At 36.0% G+C, this 21,344-nt stretch overlaps 2 protein-coding genes and 1 non-coding gene across 3 annotated transcripts; all 3 read left to right on the top strand.

Moving 5' to 3' along the window:
* The first annotated feature begins 304 nt into the window (after positions 1-304).
* LOC120626528 (frataxin homolog, mitochondrial) lies at positions 305-1,242 on the top strand. The gene is made up of 2 exons (XM_039894068.1): positions 305-661; positions 945-1,242. The coding sequence occupies exons 1-2, from the start codon at positions 389-391 to the stop codon at positions 1,191-1,193; spliced, it is 522 nt and encodes a 173-aa protein (XP_039750002.1). The 5' UTR covers positions 305-388; the 3' UTR covers positions 1,194-1,242.
* Positions 1,172-18,587, top strand: LOC120626527. The gene is made up of 17 exons (XM_039894066.1): positions 1,172-1,358; positions 2,149-2,282; positions 2,574-2,689; positions 2,937-3,094; positions 4,013-4,196; positions 4,955-5,061; positions 5,861-6,082; positions 6,794-6,994; positions 7,119-7,305; positions 7,773-7,915; positions 8,246-8,365; positions 9,429-9,633; positions 10,752-10,835; positions 12,295-12,503; positions 14,636-14,731; positions 16,863-17,006; positions 18,330-18,587. The coding sequence occupies exons 1-17, from the start codon at positions 1,284-1,286 to the stop codon at positions 18,522-18,524; spliced, it is 2,580 nt and encodes an 859-aa protein (XP_039750000.1). The 5' UTR covers positions 1,172-1,283; the 3' UTR covers positions 18,525-18,587.
* LOC120626635 lies at positions 3,373-3,534 on the top strand. The gene has a single exon (XR_005658866.1). It is a non-coding gene; the product is annotated as a U1 spliceosomal RNA (small nuclear RNA).
* Positions 18,588-21,344: the final 2,757 nt, after the last annotated feature.

The raw sequence follows: 21,344 nt of genomic DNA, 5'->3' as shown, positions 1-21,344 counted from the left end.
TATCAAATAATTATGTAATTCGTATTATAAGGTTTTCTTACTAAAATGTTTGGTTGCAATGTCCTAAGATTGATTATCTGTGATTTACAGGAGAAAGTTAGGGTGGAAGTTCTTCTTCTTCTTCTTCTTTTGATTTATGGCTTTTCGTAGTGCCAAAACAGCACAATGTACTTTGTCAATGTCAAGTAGCTTGGAAAAGGCAAGGTGGAAGTTTTAGGCAGATAAAGCATCTGTGACGTTTCATGACAGTAATCGACTGTCACTGTCACTTGTCAGACATATTTTCGTCAATTTGACAGTCCAAACTGCAAATTAAATACCTATTACCTACTGTGGTAAACAATCCAAATTTTAACCTAAACCAGCGAAAACTGTATGTTTTATCAATATGTTTAGAGTTTTCCTTCGTACCAGCCGTCGGCTGGCACGGTGGCAAAGTGCAATTACGCCATCAATTTGCAGAAGTTGGGATATTAAATTAAAATCCTATCAAATTCATAGCGTAACGAATCGCATGTACAGTGCCCAAAATATTCAGCCTGACTTGGATCCTGTTGTTTTCGAAAAAGTGTGCAATGAAACATTAGAATCTCTGTATGAATATTTCGAAGAACTGATCGACCAGTCATCTAATTTGAAAGGAGCTGATGTTACTTTTAGTGTAAGTTTATTCATACAGAAAGAGTGTGGAAAGATATACTAAATTATAATATCAATTTATAGCAACAATTTACACCCATAGAAAACCCAGTATTATTACAAATGCATGAAAAATTAAGAAAATAACAATAATAAATAATTGAACATGCAGTTTAAAAAAGTAGAGAAGTTAAAGAGCCATTTTATTTCCATTTTATGAGACTTCTGATTTCAACAAGTATGTATAACTATGTTCAATTTGTTTAAGACAAGTGTGCTAAATATTTTAATTTCATTAATTACAGGATGGGGTCCTAACAGTAGCCCTAGGACCAAACTATGGCACCTATGTCATAAATAGACAAACACCTAACAAGCAGATTTGGTTAAGTTCACCTACATCTGGCCCCAAACGATATGATCTAATATTAGACAATGGGGGATATTGGATTTATAAACATGACGGAGTGACTTTACATAAACTTTTGCAGCAAGAAATATCAAAAATATCCAGCAACGCAGATTTCAAAACGTGCACCCACGCTTTAGTTTAATATTGGCACTGTATATAATTTATTGTAATATAAGTAGGTATTCAATTCTTTTTGTAGTTTTATTTGTTTTTTTTATAAATAAATTTCAAAATGGAGGTTATTGAAGATGGGAATATTATGGACAGGATCCCAATTCTGTTGCAGAGAGATTTGGAATATTATCAGGTAAGCTTTGATTTAATATTAATCAGCAGCCTAAGCAGACCTTGACCTGCCCTGAAACTCAATTTAAAAGCTAGAATCTGATTGCAATGCCACCTATTACTATCTAATCTAAAACTAGCCAGGGACTCACTCTAACAGAATCAAAATAATTCATTAAAATTGGTAAAGCTATTTTCAAGTTATTGCAATACTTATGCACAGCAATTTATTTAAACTAAAGATTATTCTAGACCTATGAATAAAGTGGCGTGCACTTGATACATGCACAAAAGCACTGAATACCCAAATTACTTTATATAGCTCGTATTTGAGGGGAATTTTCCCATGTTATGCCATGTACCTGCTTTATGTATACCCTGGTCAAAGAACCTGTGCACGCCACTGCTATTATGTATAATAAGTCAGTACCTTAATTTTTTACCTGTATATATTATAATTAATAATTAATAGATAAAAAAAATATATTATAATTAAATTAAAAATTGAGTAAACTTAAAACTGCCACATTGGTCTTGTGGTTCGCATGTATATTGAGAGCCTGGGTCTTGATTTGGGGGCGGGGTCAATAATTATTTTATTGGGTTTCCAGGGTAACCACATTGTGCATGGCAAAATATAAAAAAATTAAATTTCAAAGCTGTACATCTGGCAATCTTTTATAGAGTTTCTTTCAAGCATTTTTTACAACTCTACAAATTTAACAAAACGTAATGAACTTAACAACTGTTAGATTTACTAACCTAGTCAATAAAATTCTATAAGTTTTTTATGAGAGAATGCATCATTCCAGAACAACCAAACTGTGCTTTCGGAAAATGTTTGCTGTGGTGTTGTTGGCGGGAGGCTTGATTTCCCGAGGAGTGCATCATTTGCAGCAGTAAAAATAGTGCTGTGGTTGGAAGAAGAATTCTCTATAGCATTTAAGTAAGTACAGAAAATTGCATAAAATAGCAGTAACAGCAATAGATACTTCAATAGGATACAGCAATAGGTCACTTCTATTAGAAACAAAGAAGATTATGTTGGAAATGGCTAAACAAATAACTACAGAATATTTTTTTAAATCTAAAAAAAAGTTTTTTTGAGCAATTCAGTTAACTGTTTCATATTACCACAATAATTTAAAGGTCAGTGTTCCATATTCTTGTATGTATTTTTATCCTCATTGGATAGTATATTTTATTTAAACTTTCCAATAATATCTGTTATTCCCAGACAAGGTTCCGGAATGTTTGTCAGCATTGGAGAGGACAAAGTAGATGGTGTTGCAAAAACTTCAGACCCTGATAAGTTTGCTCAGTTGGCTACCAAATCTAGCGACTCTTTACTAGGTAAATATATCACATAATGTTTCTTGTTAGTATGAGCATACGCATTTTTACATTATGTAATTTAAAAATGCGTCTGGAGCAATTAGTGGTACTAATTTCGGGGCTCTTTTGTTATAAAATTAAAATTGGTAACTTTAATGGTTTTTAATGTGCACAAACATGCCCCTAAGTAGATCTAGGTAATCGACAGTACTAAAGTCAGACTTCTCCGAAAATCTTGTTAAAAAATTCTCAATAAATATTCCAGAACATCTTCATGTACTGGCGCAAGAAGCGCTGGATCACGCAGACTTGCCAGTGCTAACTGCAACCTTGGGAGCCGCTGCGTTACTAAAGAATAGTTTATATTGCTACGTACAGCATGTTGAGGACGCTGGCAACACTGATAGACATTCTTTATTACTGGTAATATGTTTTCTATCAATGCATAAAAAAAATTGAGCCTCCGAAGAAGTATAACTTGCATTAAACGAAATTACTTGAAATCTAGTCATAAATATTAAACAACGCCATCTATGTATCTGACTGTACACTACGATTCAACAAGCTAAGTTGTGAAATGTTTAATGGCATTTTCGTGAACTTGTCCAAAGATGGCGCTGCACATTTAATAGTTTATTCTGCGTCGCGCTATGAAGATTCTTGCTCGAATAATGACTAGTCGTCTATTACGTTGCTTAAGCATACTTACCTGGCGTAGGGGACACCGTGATCATGAAGGCGGTTCCCCCAGAGCGAGGCCCTTCCATTGCACTGCGGTTGGGTTGACCTCTGCGATTATCCCTAATGCGGATAACTCGGACGTGTAATTTTTGGTAGTGGGGACTGCGTACGCGCCGTCCCCCTCGTATGATTTCCAATCCTATTAATACTAAATACCCCGGGGTGAAAATTATTATAGAAATATAGAAGTATTTTGTGAAGTATATTTCTATAATAATTTTCTCGCTGGGAAAAGGACAAAATTTATATACTCCAAAATTATTATCAACAAAGAGTATTGGTGCACGTGTGAAAATAATAAACGGCGATAAATAGGAGCACTAATTTTTGTTGCCGTGTTTTGGCGGGTGGACACGTAAATTTTATCCTTTGTCAGAGGATATAATAGGGGTATATAATTATTGTCTTCCTTATATACTAGCAGTGCAGGACACTTAAGCACGTATAGGTCGCTTAGGTTCAAGTCTGGTTCCATTGTCTAAGCATCCGCATTTGTAAAGTAAACCCGTGACAAGTAGCTAGGTTTTTAAAATTGCACTTTTAATACTACAATATCTAAAAAAATATGGTTTACTCGTACATTGGCTGCTTACTCCTCAGGCATGCTACAAACGCTACGCGACCATGTCCGAAGCAGTAGGTGAGAGAGTGCTTGACCTACACAATCGAGTGCTGTCTCTCTACATCCTACAAGATTCCGGCGGACGCCCAATAGACGACCTGTCCAATAACGTTCCCGAAGCTGGCACACCGTCTGTGCAGGGATGGTGGCTATATATGAATGGTAAGATTACCATCGAATTCAAATTAAAAAATCTTTATTCTTCAAGGCCTATCACAGGCACTCATGAAGCGTTCATACATATATGTTTACTTGATGCGCGTAATATGAATTTGATTTCGATGACGGCATTTTCTCGAAACTTTTTATAGTAGTTTTTAATTATTTCTTAGTGCTATGGTCAGAATTACAATATAATTTGGATAAATAACTATTGTAAATGAGTATTTGCTGCCCATTTCAATAATATTGCACTCAATTTGTACAGAAAAACACTGAATATACCGTGATAAAATTGAATAAAAGACATCCTAACTAACGTAAACATCGTAATCGCGGTGATTGGCAGTGACGCAGATTCAATTGAAATAATTTCTTTATTTTTCTTCTGGCACTCTTAATGTTGGTATGAATGGAACAGTTATTATATTTCTCTATGGTAAGTGTCTGCGCCATTACTGTTGCGGCTGTCAGCGAGGTCACTGGTACACAGCTTATCGTTAAAAAAAAACCTGTATTTTCGCGATCGTGGATATGTGACTGATGCAAAAAATAGATAAAAACAATCCTTGATGCGTATTATTTATCATGCTAAAATTTCAGTTCGATCGGTGCAGAACTTTTTGAGTTTTAGAAGCTTACACAAACCGACATAACATTTTTATATACATATTTAAGATTGTCAGATTTCATGTTAATTTATGTTATGTCTTAAAAATTGGCTTAAATAAATAAAAAAATATATCTATTTCGTCTTTCAGGTAGCAAGAAGGATTTATGGGATACAGTACCACCGAGAATGGCGCAAAGAATCTTTGCTGGAATGTTAAATGAAACACTTACAATACTGACTGTTAGGTATTGTCAGGTGAGAACTAAATTTAAGAGAACAGCGTTTGCCTGCGAATTCTTACTCCTATACTTAGCCTGATGGACGTTGGGGTCTTAAGGGGCTGGAATGGCGACCCCGCAGCGGTAAACGCAGTGTAGGTCGGCCTCAAGGTGAATAGACCACATAAAAATTGAAAATACAATAAAATAATTATTAACTATTAATCATTATAAATTTAAAAAAAAAGTGTGTGTGTAACCTTTAAGCGTGATTGAAGTAAAACTTTTATTATTATATATTGATGAGAGAGCAAAATGTTCCTGGGACTCCGCCATTTCCTTTAGTATTCACTATTTCATTTTAAATTCTATTTAAAATTCATTAATATCACTTTCACATTTTATAAATATTTTCATTTGCTAAATAGTATAATTGACAGTAGAAAATTGAAGGTTAGATCAGCACATGTCAATATAACCTTGTCATTGAATATTATACACTGTCGCAATCGTCAGAAAATTTATTTATAATTTGTTTATTACAAAAGTAATAAATAGACAAGAATATTTAGAGATTTTCAAAAAACTTTGCAATTCAAAACATTTGTTTGTCAAGAAGCGTGGAGTATATGACATATACTTACGTACAATCGAAATTATTATTTTTAAATAGCGGAAACTACACAAACGTCTGACGTAAGCGTTACTTCCGTCAGGAAAAATCTGAGTTACCCCCTAGTCGAGCCCAAAGAAGTTTTACTCCCAAAAATATGTGATATTTAAAATTGTAGGTGTAACTAGCCCTAACTTCATAACAACAATCTTTATCTCACTAGACGAATACAACGGAATCAACAACGCCGCTCCTAATAAACGATATATTGAATATTCTGCTATGTGTGGGCCAGTTATTACCAGCGACATGCAACAACGGGTCGGATCTAGCCGGGTTAGAGGAGGCCAAGCAATCCAGGGACGTAAGAGATGTTCACGCGAAATGCAACGAACTGTTCAAATGTATGGTGTACAGAGGGTCCGCATTGCACTTCTTGCATCAGGTACTTATGTAATATTTTGGGGTATAAGCATCATCCTATATCGAGTGTCAGCGGCGCGTTGCAGTGGCGGTAAATTTAATTAATTGCATCCCATGCTGCAGAATGAAATATTCGAATAAATCAATTTGATCAACTAAAGTTTTATTTTTATACAACTAGTGAAGTTAATTTCAATTTATTTGAAAAGGTTGGTAGGTATCGATGTGTTGTCCTGCCCTAAACATGAAAAATAATTTGATTGGTGCGCCACATACCGGGTCCAATTGTAAATCTTAAAAAAATCACTCTAGAGACCTGCTGAAACATTAAAGATTTTATCATAATCGGTCTTGACGTTTAGGAGTTCCGAGGCATACCTACAAAATAATAACATAGATACACAAAACCTGAAGCCGGAATCAACGACGCCGCACCTCATAAACGATATATTGTATAACCTGCCAGTCTGTTGCTTTGGCCTACTGAGTTTTTCGTTCTTCCCTAAAACCCTTGTCCACCTTGATTTCTGAGTCCAAGGCCGATTGGACAACTAGAAAATGTTTGTGTGATTAACATGAATGTTTTCCAGTGTCATATGCCTATATATTATAAGTATTTAAGTATATAAAAATATTCATCAGTCATCTTTGTACCGTTTATAATGGGGCTAGATGGATTTACATTGTGTTACGAGTTCGATGAAAATTGAAAAAGCTTCCAAACTACTTTCAGGCATTTACAGAACAAGAAGATACCAAATTCTCAAAAGACACCCCTTACCCATGGTTTACGTTTATAAATCCGAACCTCTTCGATTGTGGCGATCACAAAAATGCGAAGACCACTCAGGAGCTGTCGACGAAAACGGCTTTATGTTTGGAATTGATGGTTCTACTTGCTCAACCGCAGCCTTCCTGGTCTTTGGTTGTTAAAGTAAGTTTTTCTTATCCCCTTTCTCGTTATTTCATCATCATCTACAGACTACATCATCTGAATGAGAAATGTATAATGGTGATATATGCTAGTTTTTAGACAACTTTTTGCTCCGGATTTCTAGGTTCTAATGATGCGGAATTGCCACTTATTGCGAATGCTCCTGATTAACGCCATCAGCAATATGTCAAAGGACAACTCCCGCTGGCCAGCGGACGGTTTATGGTACAACGTTGAGGGATGTAAGCAGAAATGCGAAGGATTTTTGTGCACGGCTGACGGATTTTGCAGGTTCAAAGGGGATTGTAATGGTGAGTTGTAACTTAATTCGTCCGCGTAAAGCTTCTTGTAAGGTTTCTATACAAATTTAATTCCGCTAGCCTACACAGTTTTCCCCGACCCACGTCGTCGTCAACCTACATTATTAGTTCATTTTTTTACTTTAAAATTGTGCTATTAAATGCAAGAAATATTTATAAACCGGAATGGTTTTTCCAGAGTTTTTGTTTGATAAACAAAATTTCATCCCCTATTCAACCTCAATGGGGGTGAAGTTATAAATCCTGCATAACATTTTTTATTATTTCAATTGTAAGCATTTTTTATTCATATAACTTGAAAAATCGCGGATTATAATACAAACATTCATTCTCTATTTAAAGTTCACCTCCTGCAAATTTTTATGTTCAAATCCGAATGGTAATTCCAGAGATTAGTGCATTACTGATAAACATTCCTAAATATTTAAAACATAAAGTCATTCGACAACTGTTTTCAGCGGGAGAAGAGTACGCTCGTGCGGTCGGAGCCCTAACGTACATATTGGCTACAATAGGGAGCAAATCAGACGTGAAATCGACGCTCTGCTACGCCTTGGAAGTATCCGGGAGAGATTGGGCTTCCTGTCTTGATAAGCGACAGGTTGGTAGACATGTTTAACCTTGAAAATACTAAAGAATTTACATCAGAAGTTGTAAATGTTTTCTGTTAATATTCTTATTAAAATGTTCTTCATAAACGCTGTAAATTCGAAGCATTTCAAAGCATTTTGAAATACGATTGGCGCAGAGGGCAGCGACCCTGCTTTCTGCATCTAAGGCCGTGGGTTCGATTCCTATGACTGGAAAAATGGTTGTGTGATGAACATGAATGTTTTTCAGTGTCTGTCAGAATGTGTATTAAATTTATAGAATAGTCGTAGTATATTTATATTTATATTTACATTTTATTTTATATTATACACGTTAACAGGTGTGGTGCGACCGTCGACCGCCATGGTTAGCCGGGCTACTGGCAGTGGCAGGCACATTACTGCAATATATACCCTCGGTACTCGTCCATGCTGTACAAACTGGGGCATCTATGTATCAGGTAACTGGTCCAAAAGGCAATGGTGCCAATTCTGGTGCCCAAATCTCTAAGTTAAACCGTATAATTTATGTTTTAGCATTTTATTTATGTTGTCAATATCCCAAAAACTCGCACGAAGCGGTTTGGAACGCCTTTCCGAGTTCTGTGTTTGTGTTTCCTAATTCTTAAAACCTGGGTATCTTCAAAACAAGATTGAATAGACAACTTCTATGTTAGCGCGTCCCATCTTAGACCTCATTCTATCAGGTCAGACTGTGGCCAAAGACTGGTCTATTAACGTTAAAAAAAAGATATGCAGTGACTCCCTTTCGCGGGGACAGAATTCGATCCTTAGCACGTCAACAGGTTAAGAAATAACGCGAGGAGACCTGCACATCTGCAAGTTTCCCACAGTGTCTAAAAGGTTCTCCATAATTTCTCAACGGCGTGTGAAGTCCGCCAATCTGCAATCGGCCAGCTTGGTGGACTACGGTCTAAACCTTCCTCATTATGAGAGGAGACCCTTACAATGTAGTGTAATGTGTCATCTCTTGTTTCAAACGTGTTTCATTGTAATATGGACCTTTGAATAAGTAGATCGAAACTGCATCGTTTCCTACCAGATGACGCTACAGTCGCTATAAGATTGGTGTAAAAGGCATATACTAATTTCGGCATCGACGGTAGGAGAGCCGTAGCTTAATTGGAAAAAGCGCCCAGGCCGCGATTGACAGAGAGATTGCAAATTTTATATATGCATTTTAAATTTATAAAAATTATCATGACGTTTCCTACGCTTAACAAAGGAGTGAAAAGGAGTGCACTATTTTTAGACCTTAGACCTTAGTGTTTAATACGTTGTACACAAATCTCTAAACTTAGCTAAAGTTGGAGTTATCCTATAATATCTCTTACACTCTCTGTACCTCTTTGAATCACCAGTCTCGTCATCATTGACAATGTCAAGGAGCTAGCTAGTCCTTACTTAATTCGAGAGTGTTCTTTACCAAAAGTTTTCTAAGTAATATAATAATATTTATCTTTTTATTTTCTCTTCTTTTTTTTTAAACTGCACGATCAACAGACGATGTCTCTATGCCTCACCTGTATATCCCGCACCCTGGATTGCATACCACGTTGTTTCATCAACGCCTGTTCTACTCTGGAGAACACCCTGCCTTCCAACATCAACCCGGTGGGCGGGTCCATCCTGTTGCAAATGTTGATAACCGTCGCATACGAGGAGTTGCAAAAATGGGCCCAGAAAGAAGTGGTTAAAGAGAAAAGTGGTAAGGGAGTTTAGTTCTATGTATTTTTTTCTACTCCAATGCTTTAAAAACTTTATAAATTATTCTAAAACAGTTAACATATAGCCAACACTAAGACATCTAATGTCATAATAAGCATATAATGTTGGAATGAATTTCATTATTTTTTCTTCTGCGCAAAGGTTTTACTCAACAGACAGCCATATTCTTACTTCTCAATGCGTGGGTTCTCTATGAATTTCAAAAAAAGGACATTGTTATTCACGCGTGTCATAATGAACGCCGCGAAGGTTACTAGGTCTGGCTGTTTAAATGTTAGCAATAAGCTAACTCTTTCAGAATTTTAGAGGTTTTATATTATGGGACCAGCTAAAGTCTTCTTTGCAACTGTTGATAATTAGGTATTAAAATAAAAAGCGATAATATTATCACATTAGTGTTACCCTTAGTCACCATTTTTATTCAACCATTATGTTTTACATCTCGATATTGTTTTTAGTACAAAATTTGCGCGCTCGCAATCGAGAGGTCACTCTCACTATCCGTCTACTACGTTCCAAAAAGAAGACTGAGAGATAAATTTAAATTTGTTGAATTTTAGTGTCCACCTTATTGTACATTTTAATATTTAAGTTTTCAGACTATGTATTACGCTTCCACGATGCTTTCTCCTACTTTCCAATTTGGTTAAAGCGTCCAGTTTTTGGACAATTTAATATTTTAATGTATTTACATTTAGTGCCCCTCCACAATGTTTTTTTTGGTGTTACGAACAACGATTATCGCATCGCATATAACGATTATTTTTATATTTTGAGTCAAAGTAATATTTATTTTTTTCAAAATGCTATACACATATTTTATTATTTCGAGATTTTGTTAAATTACAACAAGGTACCAGTGGATTCCGTTTATATCATAGCGATTGTACAGTTGCATAATCTTGAAAAAGCTATGCCCAGGTATACGAGCTACGAGCTTGCAAGCTTCATTTCAATATGGTGGTACTATACACTACACCCACGCTTGATTTTTTAAAGGAAATATCTGTAATGCCAGATCAATTTTACGAGAGAAGTAGCACAAGACGTGTTATGTTATGTTGTTATAATATACATAAAATTCATTTTTTATTCTAGTGTCGAATGGTGAAGCTCATGATATGAACATCAAACACCGTCAGAGACCGAAGCAAGTTAGGATTTCATCAATGAATCGCACAAGTAAGTAACGTTAAATATTGTACAAGAAATGATTGACACACTTATTGCCTGATCTATCAATGTATTGAACGGGTTGGGCCAAAATTTAGGATACAGATCGAACGTAGGTGTCAAATCATGAAATTTTGAGTTTTAAGTTTGCAAATAACTATAGAATACGAGAATTTTATATATAAGATACTATTATTGTTTATTTTCTTTATTTGGAATTCACAACATAGATATATATATATATATATATAAGCCTAGACCTAGCCTAGTCTATATATATAAGAGGCAAAGGTGACTGACTGACTGACTGAATGATTGATCTATCGACGTACAGCTCTAACTACTTGACGGATCGGGCTGAAATTTTGCACACAGATAGTTATTACAATCTAGAAATCCGCCAAGAAAAGATTTTTGAAAACTCCAACCCTAAGAGGATTAAATGGGGGATAAAAGTTTGTATAACATCCTTCATTTATCGATTCATTTTTCAAGTTAATTTCCATGAAACTTTTTTTAGGTTTTCGATTAAAAATAAAGGAATACGTGTTTCACATATTTTAAAAATTCCAACTCCAAAGGCATTAAATAGGGGATGAAATTTATATGAAAGTTTCTTAGTTTTTAAGTAATTTACGTTCAAATTTTACTATTATCAACCTTTGTAGTTAAAATTTACCAAATCAAAAATTTAACTTAAGGTGTGCGAAGCTGCGGGCAAAAGCTAATACCATATAAAGCAAGAAACAAAAGATGTATATCCCCATTATATCTGACAAAGGATAATCTTTATTGGTCCACCTCCAAACACTCGGCTACAAGGAAAAGGAGAATTAAGCTTAATTTGCTATACTTCGTGAAAAGCAAATGAATCTGTGTGGTGTAATATCATTTCTTCAATCTTTATACTCCATACCAATCAGATCTTCGGGAATGTACCCACTACGCACGTTTCGCTCCGACGCCGGAGCATCCACAAGAGATGTTGACTTTACAATGAATAATTTTTAACAATTGTAAAGTCAACGTCTTCATAAGTCACAAGTTTCGTAGTATATCATGGAATTCCGCAAAGTAACGCCTGCTTCTATCGAAGTTCACCTCCGTTTTAATGTTACACGTAGGACAAAAATGTGGGAGGTTAGAGGACAAAATATTGTCATTTTGACAATTGATGAATTTCTTAATGAAAAGGTTGCTTGGAAGCATCCGGCTCCGCTTTCATCACTCACAAGATAGAATTGTTGATGTTAAAAAAGAGCAACTGCTGAGTTTCTTGCCGGCTTCTTCTCGGTAGAATCTGCCTTCCGAACCAGTGGTAGAGTTACTACAAACAGGTAGATTTGACGTTTCAAAAGTGCTTATATTAGGCCTACTTGAAATAAATGTATTTTGAATTTTGTGCTCCTTCTGTGGAGAAAATGTCTCCTAACCATACTGAGATAGATGATGTTATTTATGGTCACAGCAACATCATCATCGGCGTCTTTCGACGGTAGCCACAGTGCGCCATCTTCCATTGCTCTGGCGATCGCCGAAGCACTTTGTTCCATCGATGAAGACCATAAACACACGTCGGAAATAGAAGATCTAGTCATTCAGACCAAGAAAACTTATTCAGTCTCCGATAATTTTGGTTTAGAGGACTTTCCTGAGTTTGCAGAATTTTTTGAGGAGGTATGTATATTTTGCTTTATCAAGGAATAGATTTCTATCCACTGAAATGAAAAAAAATATCTAATGCGAATTCTTCAGATCAAATAATAACGGTTTTTTTAAGTGAAACTTCTTTAGAATCGTTGTGATTTCAAACCGGATGCAACGGAAAAAACGACAGGTAAGAGGCACAAATACAAAAAATGTGTAGGATTCAGCCGGCGAGAGAATGAGATAGAATACGTTTAATGCATGTGTTCGCGCCTGCGTATTAGAAAGTTTTAGTATAAGTGTGTTGATTTTTATTTGTGTCAATATTTTTATCTTGATAAATTAATTTTAAAAGTATGGCAAAAAGAAAGTTAAAAAAAACCGCGCACGCACTGCACTACGGAGTTATATTGTTTGCTTTGTGTTATAATATTTATTGTAGGGAAATTAGAACCGTTGTGATTTTAAACTTGATGTTACGCAATGCTTCACGATCAAGAAAGAGACAGATTTATAGACGACACATGTATGGGAGGGAACGAGATAGACTAGACTAGACTAGAACGAGGTACCAAGGAAACCAAATAATATCTAGATAAAGAAACAAACACATAAATATATAGGACAGAGTGAGATAGAAAACATTATACATTTTTTTAACTATTCTAGTTACCATGCAAACTAAATAATAAACCTTACATTTATCCTAATAGTTTCGATCTTTTCAGAAGTCACACTTCTGCCGTTTGTAAATAAATTGCACAGTATTTTTATTTTTTGTTATTTAAAATATATTATACTAAAGGACTCGGCAGACGTATTCCTGTTAAGTAAAGTAGCGCCACCTACCGGGTCCAATTGTGTTTTTGAACCAACCAAGCACCCATTGAAACACACACAAAATTTCATCAGAGTCGGTCCAGCTGTTTAAGAGGACCTTGTTGACAAACACACGTACAGAAACGTTGTATATTCTTTTAGTTTTTTTCTGACCGTAAACCTTACTTCATTCTTGGTAAACCGATTGGCCAATATGCTAGCAAAAATAGCCAATACAATAAAGGATTCTTATACAGGAAAAATGTATAAAAATCCGATGATTAACTGTATAAAACAGCCTAGGTAATCCCTAGAGTCTTTATGAAATTCGATTGGTTCAGTTAAACAAAAAGTCGGCAGCTAATGCCGACGTAAATGCCTCCGGGCTGAACCGGCGCGTCAGCTGGAAAAGACTCCTTCAAATCAAATCAATTCCTTTAATTTGCATAAAACATTGTAGGTATACATGTTTAGTCATAATATATGACATGCAAATCTTAATTTAAACAAATTTATTTATGTAATAATTAATAAAACGTCAAAATAAATAAAATCAAAATAATCGGCTGAATATAATAAAATTTCATTAATTTTACTGTATGAAAAAAATGAAAAAATATTTATTATCAAAAACAACATTTACAGATTCCATGTTACCGATGGTACCCATACTAGGTATTTCTGTTTCGTGGGTGCCTATTTACAATTTAACAGCTTAAATTTATGTTGTCACTCGAATTACAGTATATTGATAAAGTTGCATTTTGTATGATATTACGCTAGAGACAAGAAAAGTTTTTCTGTAGAATCATAGGTTAAGGTAGCAAGCCAGGTAACAATTTTTGCTTTTGCCTGTTTTACGGAACAATGTTTAATTTCACAAATACTGGTAACTTTATTATAAATTAAGGAGTCTATAAATGGACTGAAACGTTTAGCAAAGCTCGACTTGATTCTTGGCAACGGGACCTTAAAGACCCGACGTTTGAGTAGAGTTTTATAATCTTTAGTGGATGTTATTGACTGATGAACTCTAAGTACCATTTTTAAAATATGGAACAATAAACATGGAATGTCAAGTAAAAAATAACTAAACTAATACTTATATTTTATTATCCAAGAACTCCTTTACCGAGTAATAGCATTTATCAACCAACTTACCCTTACATTAATGGTTTCCATTTCAGAACTATAACGTCGTTCTAAAATCTAATTCGGTATCAACTGATAAATAGTGTCATGTATGTCATGAATCCGTAGTATTAGGATGCTACATGACACATGCACTTTTCAATTTTTTTGTGCTGAAAGCTGTTCATGTTATTAAAATGTTGTTCATTTAGGGAAATGTCCCGGCATCGGACGCCGAGCGAGCAAGTGACGCTGCAGCCTTAACCACTCAAATACTTATGACTTCTGCGGGCAGAGATAGTTTAAGAGTAAGTCCATGGAGGCCCTTAAGATGCCCGCACATTGTCAATATTATTGACAGTATAAATATTGACAATATATTTTAGCAATACTTTGACTCTTCAATTAAAACATTCTTGTTTTTTTTACCATTAAAAAACCTTTTCTCTGGTGGCAGATTTTGGCCGTGGCTAGTTACCACCCTACCGACAAAGACATGCAAAGCGATTTAGTATTCCGGTGCGATGTCGCGTAGAAACCGATTGGGTATGATATCATACTCCCTAACAAGTTAGCCCAATACCATCTTAGACTGCATCATCACTTATCACTAGGTGAAATTGCAGTCAAGGGCTAACTTGTAGTGGAATAAAGAAATAAAAAAAATCCTTTTTTTTTTTTTGGGTTTCAAAAATTCGTTTATAGATCCGATATAATCCGATCATAAAGATGGGATTATATTGGATCGATAACCTCGGAGACGCTCGCGTCAGGAAAAGTTTAAAACTGCATTCCAGCCGTCACGGCCACCTTCAAAATTTAAGCTATGATTATAAACTATGTTTAACATTGTTGTATGAATAAGTTCGTAAGTAGATCAGATCCCCGTTTGGTGTCAGAAATTAGATCATAGCGAACTTTGGGGGTGTTTCCGCAAAATGGTACAAAAATAAACAATTGTCGAATTGTCGGGACCCGAGCATACAGCTCAATAGTTAAAAAAGATGGGTTTATTACACATGACTTTTAAAACGAATCCTTGGACCATTTCAAGCTTCATAATTGAAGTTGTTCCTGAGGGAAGTACCACCGCCATGCGTATTATTGCCGTTTGGTCTGAAGGGCGTAAGTTGACGATGCAATTACAGACACAGGCTTTACACCTACGTTGCAGGTTGACGGCCACACGTACACAGGTGTAGGACGTGTTTCTCGAATGCTCTTATAGTCGTAAAAATGTAATAGGCCCGTTTTGACATTTGTCGTCGCGACGTAACTAGTTATGGAACCATAAGACTCGGGACTCGATACTCACGATAAATCAATTCAAGTTTGTATCAGTACTTGATTGATATTATTATGTATTGTAAAGTGTTCGTTCGTTCAAAGTATTCCTTTAACTTCACAACCAATACGCGTGACTGGCTGTTGATTATACGTCCACTCTGTTTCAAGAGTTAGTACTATACAACAACAAACACAAAAATCGAGTCAAATCACTATGTTTAAATTAATGTCCAAAATAGAAGAGCCATAGTTAACGTTATAGTAAACAATATATATCAAAGTTAAACGAGCGCACAGTCAACTTTACAAGATGAGGAACGAAAAACTGCGCAGTGCGCGCGGGGACGCTTCAGTCATGTGCCGCTTGATCAGATACATTAACTCAGACTCATTATTTAGAACCCATTTTGAGAACCAAGCTCATTCTTTGCAGTAAAGATAACTACACAATATTTAATTTCGATATTCAGTAAAAAAATGGTTACAGCTCTAGTATAAAAAAAAAAAAAGACTGAGAACGTACCTGTTTCGGAACGTTTCGCAACAATTATAAGTTGCATGCTACTATAAAGTAAGCGCAAAAAGAATACTCGCGATATATTCTTTCATATTATTTAACGTCCCAAAAAAATTAACGTATTTTTTAAAACACTATGTAATTGATTTTTATTTTATTGTTTCTTTCAGTTTCGTTCCAAGTTACATTCTATGGTCTTGCACAAATGTCAAAACGGGCCTATTACATTTTTACGACTATAGTAGTATTGCTCTGTCTATAGTTTCCATTTATCACCATGTGGGCCATTTACTTTGTCAGCCAATCATCATATCTACCCATTAACAGCTAAAAGGGACGGGTCTCCGCCTACAGTGACCAGAACCCTCGATTAGGCCGTGGTCCACCACGCTGACCCAATGCGGATTGGTGGGCTTCATTATGGAGAACTCTCAGGCATGTTTCCTCACGATGTTTTCCTTCACCGTAAAAGCACTTCTGATACTTGAATTACTTAAAACGCACATAACTAAGAAAGTTAGAGGTGCGTGCTGGGATTCGAACTTGGCAACCCCGAAAGTGAAGCAGAAGTCCTAACCACTACGCTATCACCGCTTCAGCTATTTTATAATCTAAGTTTATTTTATGGTGCACAGGTAATCTACGACCACCTACAGCTTCACTGTGAAATGATCTACAAGGATTTGGGAGTCCAAAGTCAACAGGTCGCCGAGATATCACTTAACAAAGCGCCGCTTTTGTACATCATGTTTCATATCGGGAAGAGGCCGTTCGATCAGGTATTGCATCCATATTCATTTAAACTAGTTGCCCGCGACTTCGTCTGCGTTTGATTTTGTTTTTTGATGTGGCATTAAATTTAGTTGTAGATGTAAAAAAAATTAAAGTGTGTAGTATCGCTGAGCCTCAAATAAGGGGTTTGCTGCTGTCCGCTGAGGAGTTCTGTCCTCTATCTCCAACCACAGTTTGGGCAAAATTAAACACTTATTATAACCTCTATAGTGCAAATATAAGTACTCTATAGTGTAAAATCGTCAAACACTCATCCTCTCTCCTAAAGGAACCGAGCTTAAAGTCGGGATAAAAAGTATCCTATATTACTTCTAACACTTCCAAGAATATGAGTACAAAGTTTCATGAGGATCGGTTAAGTAGTTTTTGCGTGAAAGCGTAACAAACAAACTTACATTCACATTTATAATATTAGTAGGGATTAATATTTAGCTGGTATGTTTAATTTTTTTTTTTAATTTCTTATATATACCTATAACGTATTCTTTATCCAGGATTCAATCTATCTCTGTACATGCTTGACCATATAGTTGACCCTTCATCGGTGTTTGACCACTGGTAGTACTAAGTTCAAATATAAAGATACCCCGCCGATATCTATTTATTTTTATATTGGTTATATTTAGTAGCAACTAAAGTAAATCAACCAATCAAGTTGCTGCTAGAAAGAAACAAAAACATAGCGTCACTATACTTACGTTTCAGTCTTACTTTTATCATTTCTATAAAATAGGTTACATATCATCTTACTCATATCAACCCATTATCGACACGCAGGGCGCGGGTGTCCCACACCTGAGAAGGCTTTAGTCAGTATTCCACCACGCTGGCCCCGAGCGGATTGGTGGACTCACACACCTTAGAGAACATTATGTGGGACTCTCAGGCATGCAGGTTTCCTTACGATGTTTTCCTTCACCGTTGAAGCAAGTTTATATTTAAATTTCTTAAAACGCACACAACTTAGAGAAGTTAGTGTTGCGTGTTCCGATAATGAGGTCATTGCTTCAGTTACATATACCATTAAACAAATGTTATGAATCCCGTATGAACCCCTTATTTTCGGGTTAAAATGTATCATCAGTTTTAAAGAATAAAAATTTCACTAAGATTAGTTTAGCGGTTGAGCCGATATAGGTAACAAACAAAACAAACATACATACATAAAATTACCATGGAAATGTTTGTTTGTTTGTTCTGTGGCTCATCCACTCCAACCAATCTTAATAAAATTTGGAACAGAGAAAGTGTACATTTAGTACGTTATTCACCGAAAACTCATGATGTATATTAAGCGTACCTACTTCTAGTTCTTGCGAGGCGAGTGGACAATGCCGTGGAGCAGACTAGTATCGCTGGCGAAGACCTGGTCCGGTGTAGAGGGCGCTAAGGTGCATGTGAACAGACGCACAGACATACGCAATGTCAAGAGTCAGAGCAAGAACAATAAACAGCTTTTGGAATTGTATAACATATTCAAATCGACTACTGAAGGACTTTTGTAGATTAGATATTACTGAACTGCTTTAAAATTATTTATCAGATAAAAATAAAATACTGGCATTTGAGTGGTTTTTTTCATTTTTTTATTTCCTAGTGGTTAGAATTTCCCATACTTACAAACTATATTCCAGATTGTACCCTCTTCGAGAGTTGTTTTAAAAAAAGACTTATAGTAACTTTATTTTTCATGCAATCTTCAAACCCACGTTTCACCCCTTTAGGAGTCGATTTCTGAAATAATAAAAACATTCGTGGGCAGTCTTGGGGGCTACCGATGGAAGACTAAATCTATGTACATATATGTATGACACGGTATATCGCCTATCGACTTATAGCTCATGGAAAGCTTTCAGCGACGATGACACGAGTTCCGTCATTTGTATTCTCTCAAAAAGAGTCTTACTGCCCGTCTAGTCCTATGTAAGATACGTCAAAATCGGTCTCGGTCTAGCACTGACTTGTAATAAATGAATGAATGAATACACTTTTATTGTACACCACATAAACGTAAATAACATTAGCGATAAGGCCGCCAAATTTTACTTTTAAAAAAAATTGTAAACTTTTAACCTAAGAAAATAAAATAAAAATCCAAGTTGGTAACTGGCTAACCTTTCATGGATATGGCAGTCATATTATACCCATACCTCCCAAGTAATTGCTTACTACGCGTTGTACAGGAACATTAATTCGATTTGCGGCACCTTTTGTCTGTTTCACTGTTTTTGTCTACATTTAGTTAAAAGCTGTTATTTTGAAATAATAGACAGCTATTTACAGAACAATGGCGTAAAAATTGTTGGTGGAATTCATTGTTAGGTATATATTTTCTTATATTTTTCAAATGAAGTTTATGCCTCGTCTAAGTCTGGAAACAAAACAAAGGCGACAGCCATTGGTGCTGATTTTTTTCTGTACTGTATATCAACCTTAGAAAAATGAAACCAAAGAGGATATAAACTACACTAGCTTAGCAACTTTAAACCTCAATATCTTTATTTCCGTACTTTATTTAAAAGTAAACCTTAAGAAATAAAGATTTCTTAATTAGTAGACGCAAGAAAAAAAACTCAACGAAAATACAGATGTATCTGCCGACGTAGGCAATATTTTTTATTATATATATCTAAAGATTTGCTAGTATTAAAAAATTGCATGTCTATAAATACTTAATATTAGGTATGTATTTTACTTTAAGTACATAGGTGGTTCTCGTTTATATTTTTCTAAATGAAATACCTAATAACTATACTTTAGGCACTACGGTTTTGATCCGACCACAATTTATTTTATAGTTGGCACGGAAGCGTTTAAAGACCTCTATACTAATAATCTGTGTTTCCGTTTTTATAAAAGAAGCTAGGAACACTCCCAAACTCACACACCCGAACACACCTTTACACTATACACTCATATACACACGCACACACACCCTCAAGCACGCACGCACGCACTCTCACACACACTTGTCTACGACCATAACGATCAAATAACTACCGACAATGTGTCCCATCAGCACACAAACACAACCAACACAGCGTCTTCACCGGCGAACACGAGGGCCCCGATTTCTGACGTCACCCGGACGTGGATCCTTACCACCGACACGGGGGCGTTCGGAATAAACAATGATTAGTCCAAAAGTACACCAACACTCAGATTAACGTCGAACCGAGCCGAGGTCCGAGCCCTCGCAGGAGGCACCCTCGGGTTGACGTCTCCCACTCTCCCCCCGATGTCCTCGAGCCCTGGGGCTCTTCTCATGGCGAGCTTTCGCGCTCGCCCCACTCCCCCGGGGACGCCATAGCAACCCTTCAGCCGTGGTTAGCGGCAAGTGTCCATCCGAAAATCGATCTCACACACACACACACACACCCTAACATCTCGTCAATTTTCCGTTGGGGGTTAAAAATTGAGTAGTACGCTAAAAGTTTGATCGCACTTTTCGTTTTGTCTGCAGAAGTTAAAGATCTGACTTAGAATGTCAATTTTCTATGACCTCAATAATTGTATTCTGCATCTAACTTGTTCGATTCTTATTTTTAATAATATCTTTTTTCTGTTGTGTACAATAAAGTACATAAATTCATTCACAGTACCTAACTACCTCGCATCTATAGTAATTTTCTTTTCGGTACCTACGCCTTTGTTGCCTGGAAGGGACATTTTGTACCTAGGATAAGGTACGCTTTATTTATTTCGTTTTATTGTAAATTAATATTTCTGTAACTTTTTATTCTGTGACGTACAATACAATCATTCATTCTCCATAAGTTCAAACACTACGTCCGTATCATATAATATACCTAGACATCAAGTGTAATATTTACAGCTTCGAAGTTATTGAAGAAATAAAAGCTTTTGTAGTTTAAACTATACTAACTATATCAAAACGTCAATATCTGTGAGGCAAGTTCCACAAATTCCATTATAAAACTTATGACAACGCGACTCGAAAACTTCGCTTCTGTTCTTTAATAACTTATAAAGAATTTCCTCTAGGGATATTTTATAGATATTATGATAGATTGTGGCCAACGTTCTAGGAATGTATACGTAGGTAAACCTGGGACACACGATCCAGTTAGGTAGGTCCAATTTCGAAATAGAAGTGAACCGCCGAATCCAACTTAAATGGATAGCGTTCGGCAAACTCAGTGACATGTTTCCCTCAAAAAATCGGACTACTACAGTGCGTTCCAGTGATGACTTATGGCTCTAAAACATGTTGGCAGACTACGACTCTCATAAGAAGGCTCAGAGTCACTCAGCGGGCGATTGAGAAGCAACGCTTGCAGTATCTTTACGTGTTATAATCACTA

Source organism: Pararge aegeria, chromosome 9, assembly GCF_905163445.1.
Source record: "Pararge aegeria chromosome 9, ilParAegt1.1, whole genome shotgun sequence".
NCBI lineage: Eukaryota > Metazoa > Arthropoda > Insecta > Lepidoptera > Nymphalidae > Pararge > Pararge aegeria.
The sequence above is the reverse complement of the archived record's forward strand: the minus strand, read 5'-3'. Positions and strand labels throughout refer to the sequence as shown.

Excerpts from the sequence above, each read along its gene's own strand:
- LOC120626528 (XM_039894068.1), top strand. The coding sequence starts at position 389 with ATGTTTAGAGTTTTCCTTCGTACCAGCCGTCGGCTGGCACGGTGGCAA. Across the intron at positions 662-944 it reads GAGCTGATGTTACTTTTAGT|GATGGGGTCCTAACAGTAGC; the intron begins GTAAGTTTATTC and ends CATTAATTACAG.
- LOC120626527 (XM_039894066.1), top strand. The coding sequence starts at position 1,284 with ATGGAGGTTATTGAAGATGGGAATATTATGGACAGGATCCCAATTCTG. Across the intron at positions 1,359-2,148 it reads GAGATTTGGAATATTATCAG|AACAACCAAACTGTGCTTTC; the intron begins GTAAGCTTTGAT and ends GCATCATTCCAG. Across the intron at positions 10,836-12,294 it reads TTCATCAATGAATCGCACAA|CAACATCATCATCGGCGTCT; the intron begins GTAAGTAACGTT and ends TTATGGTCACAG.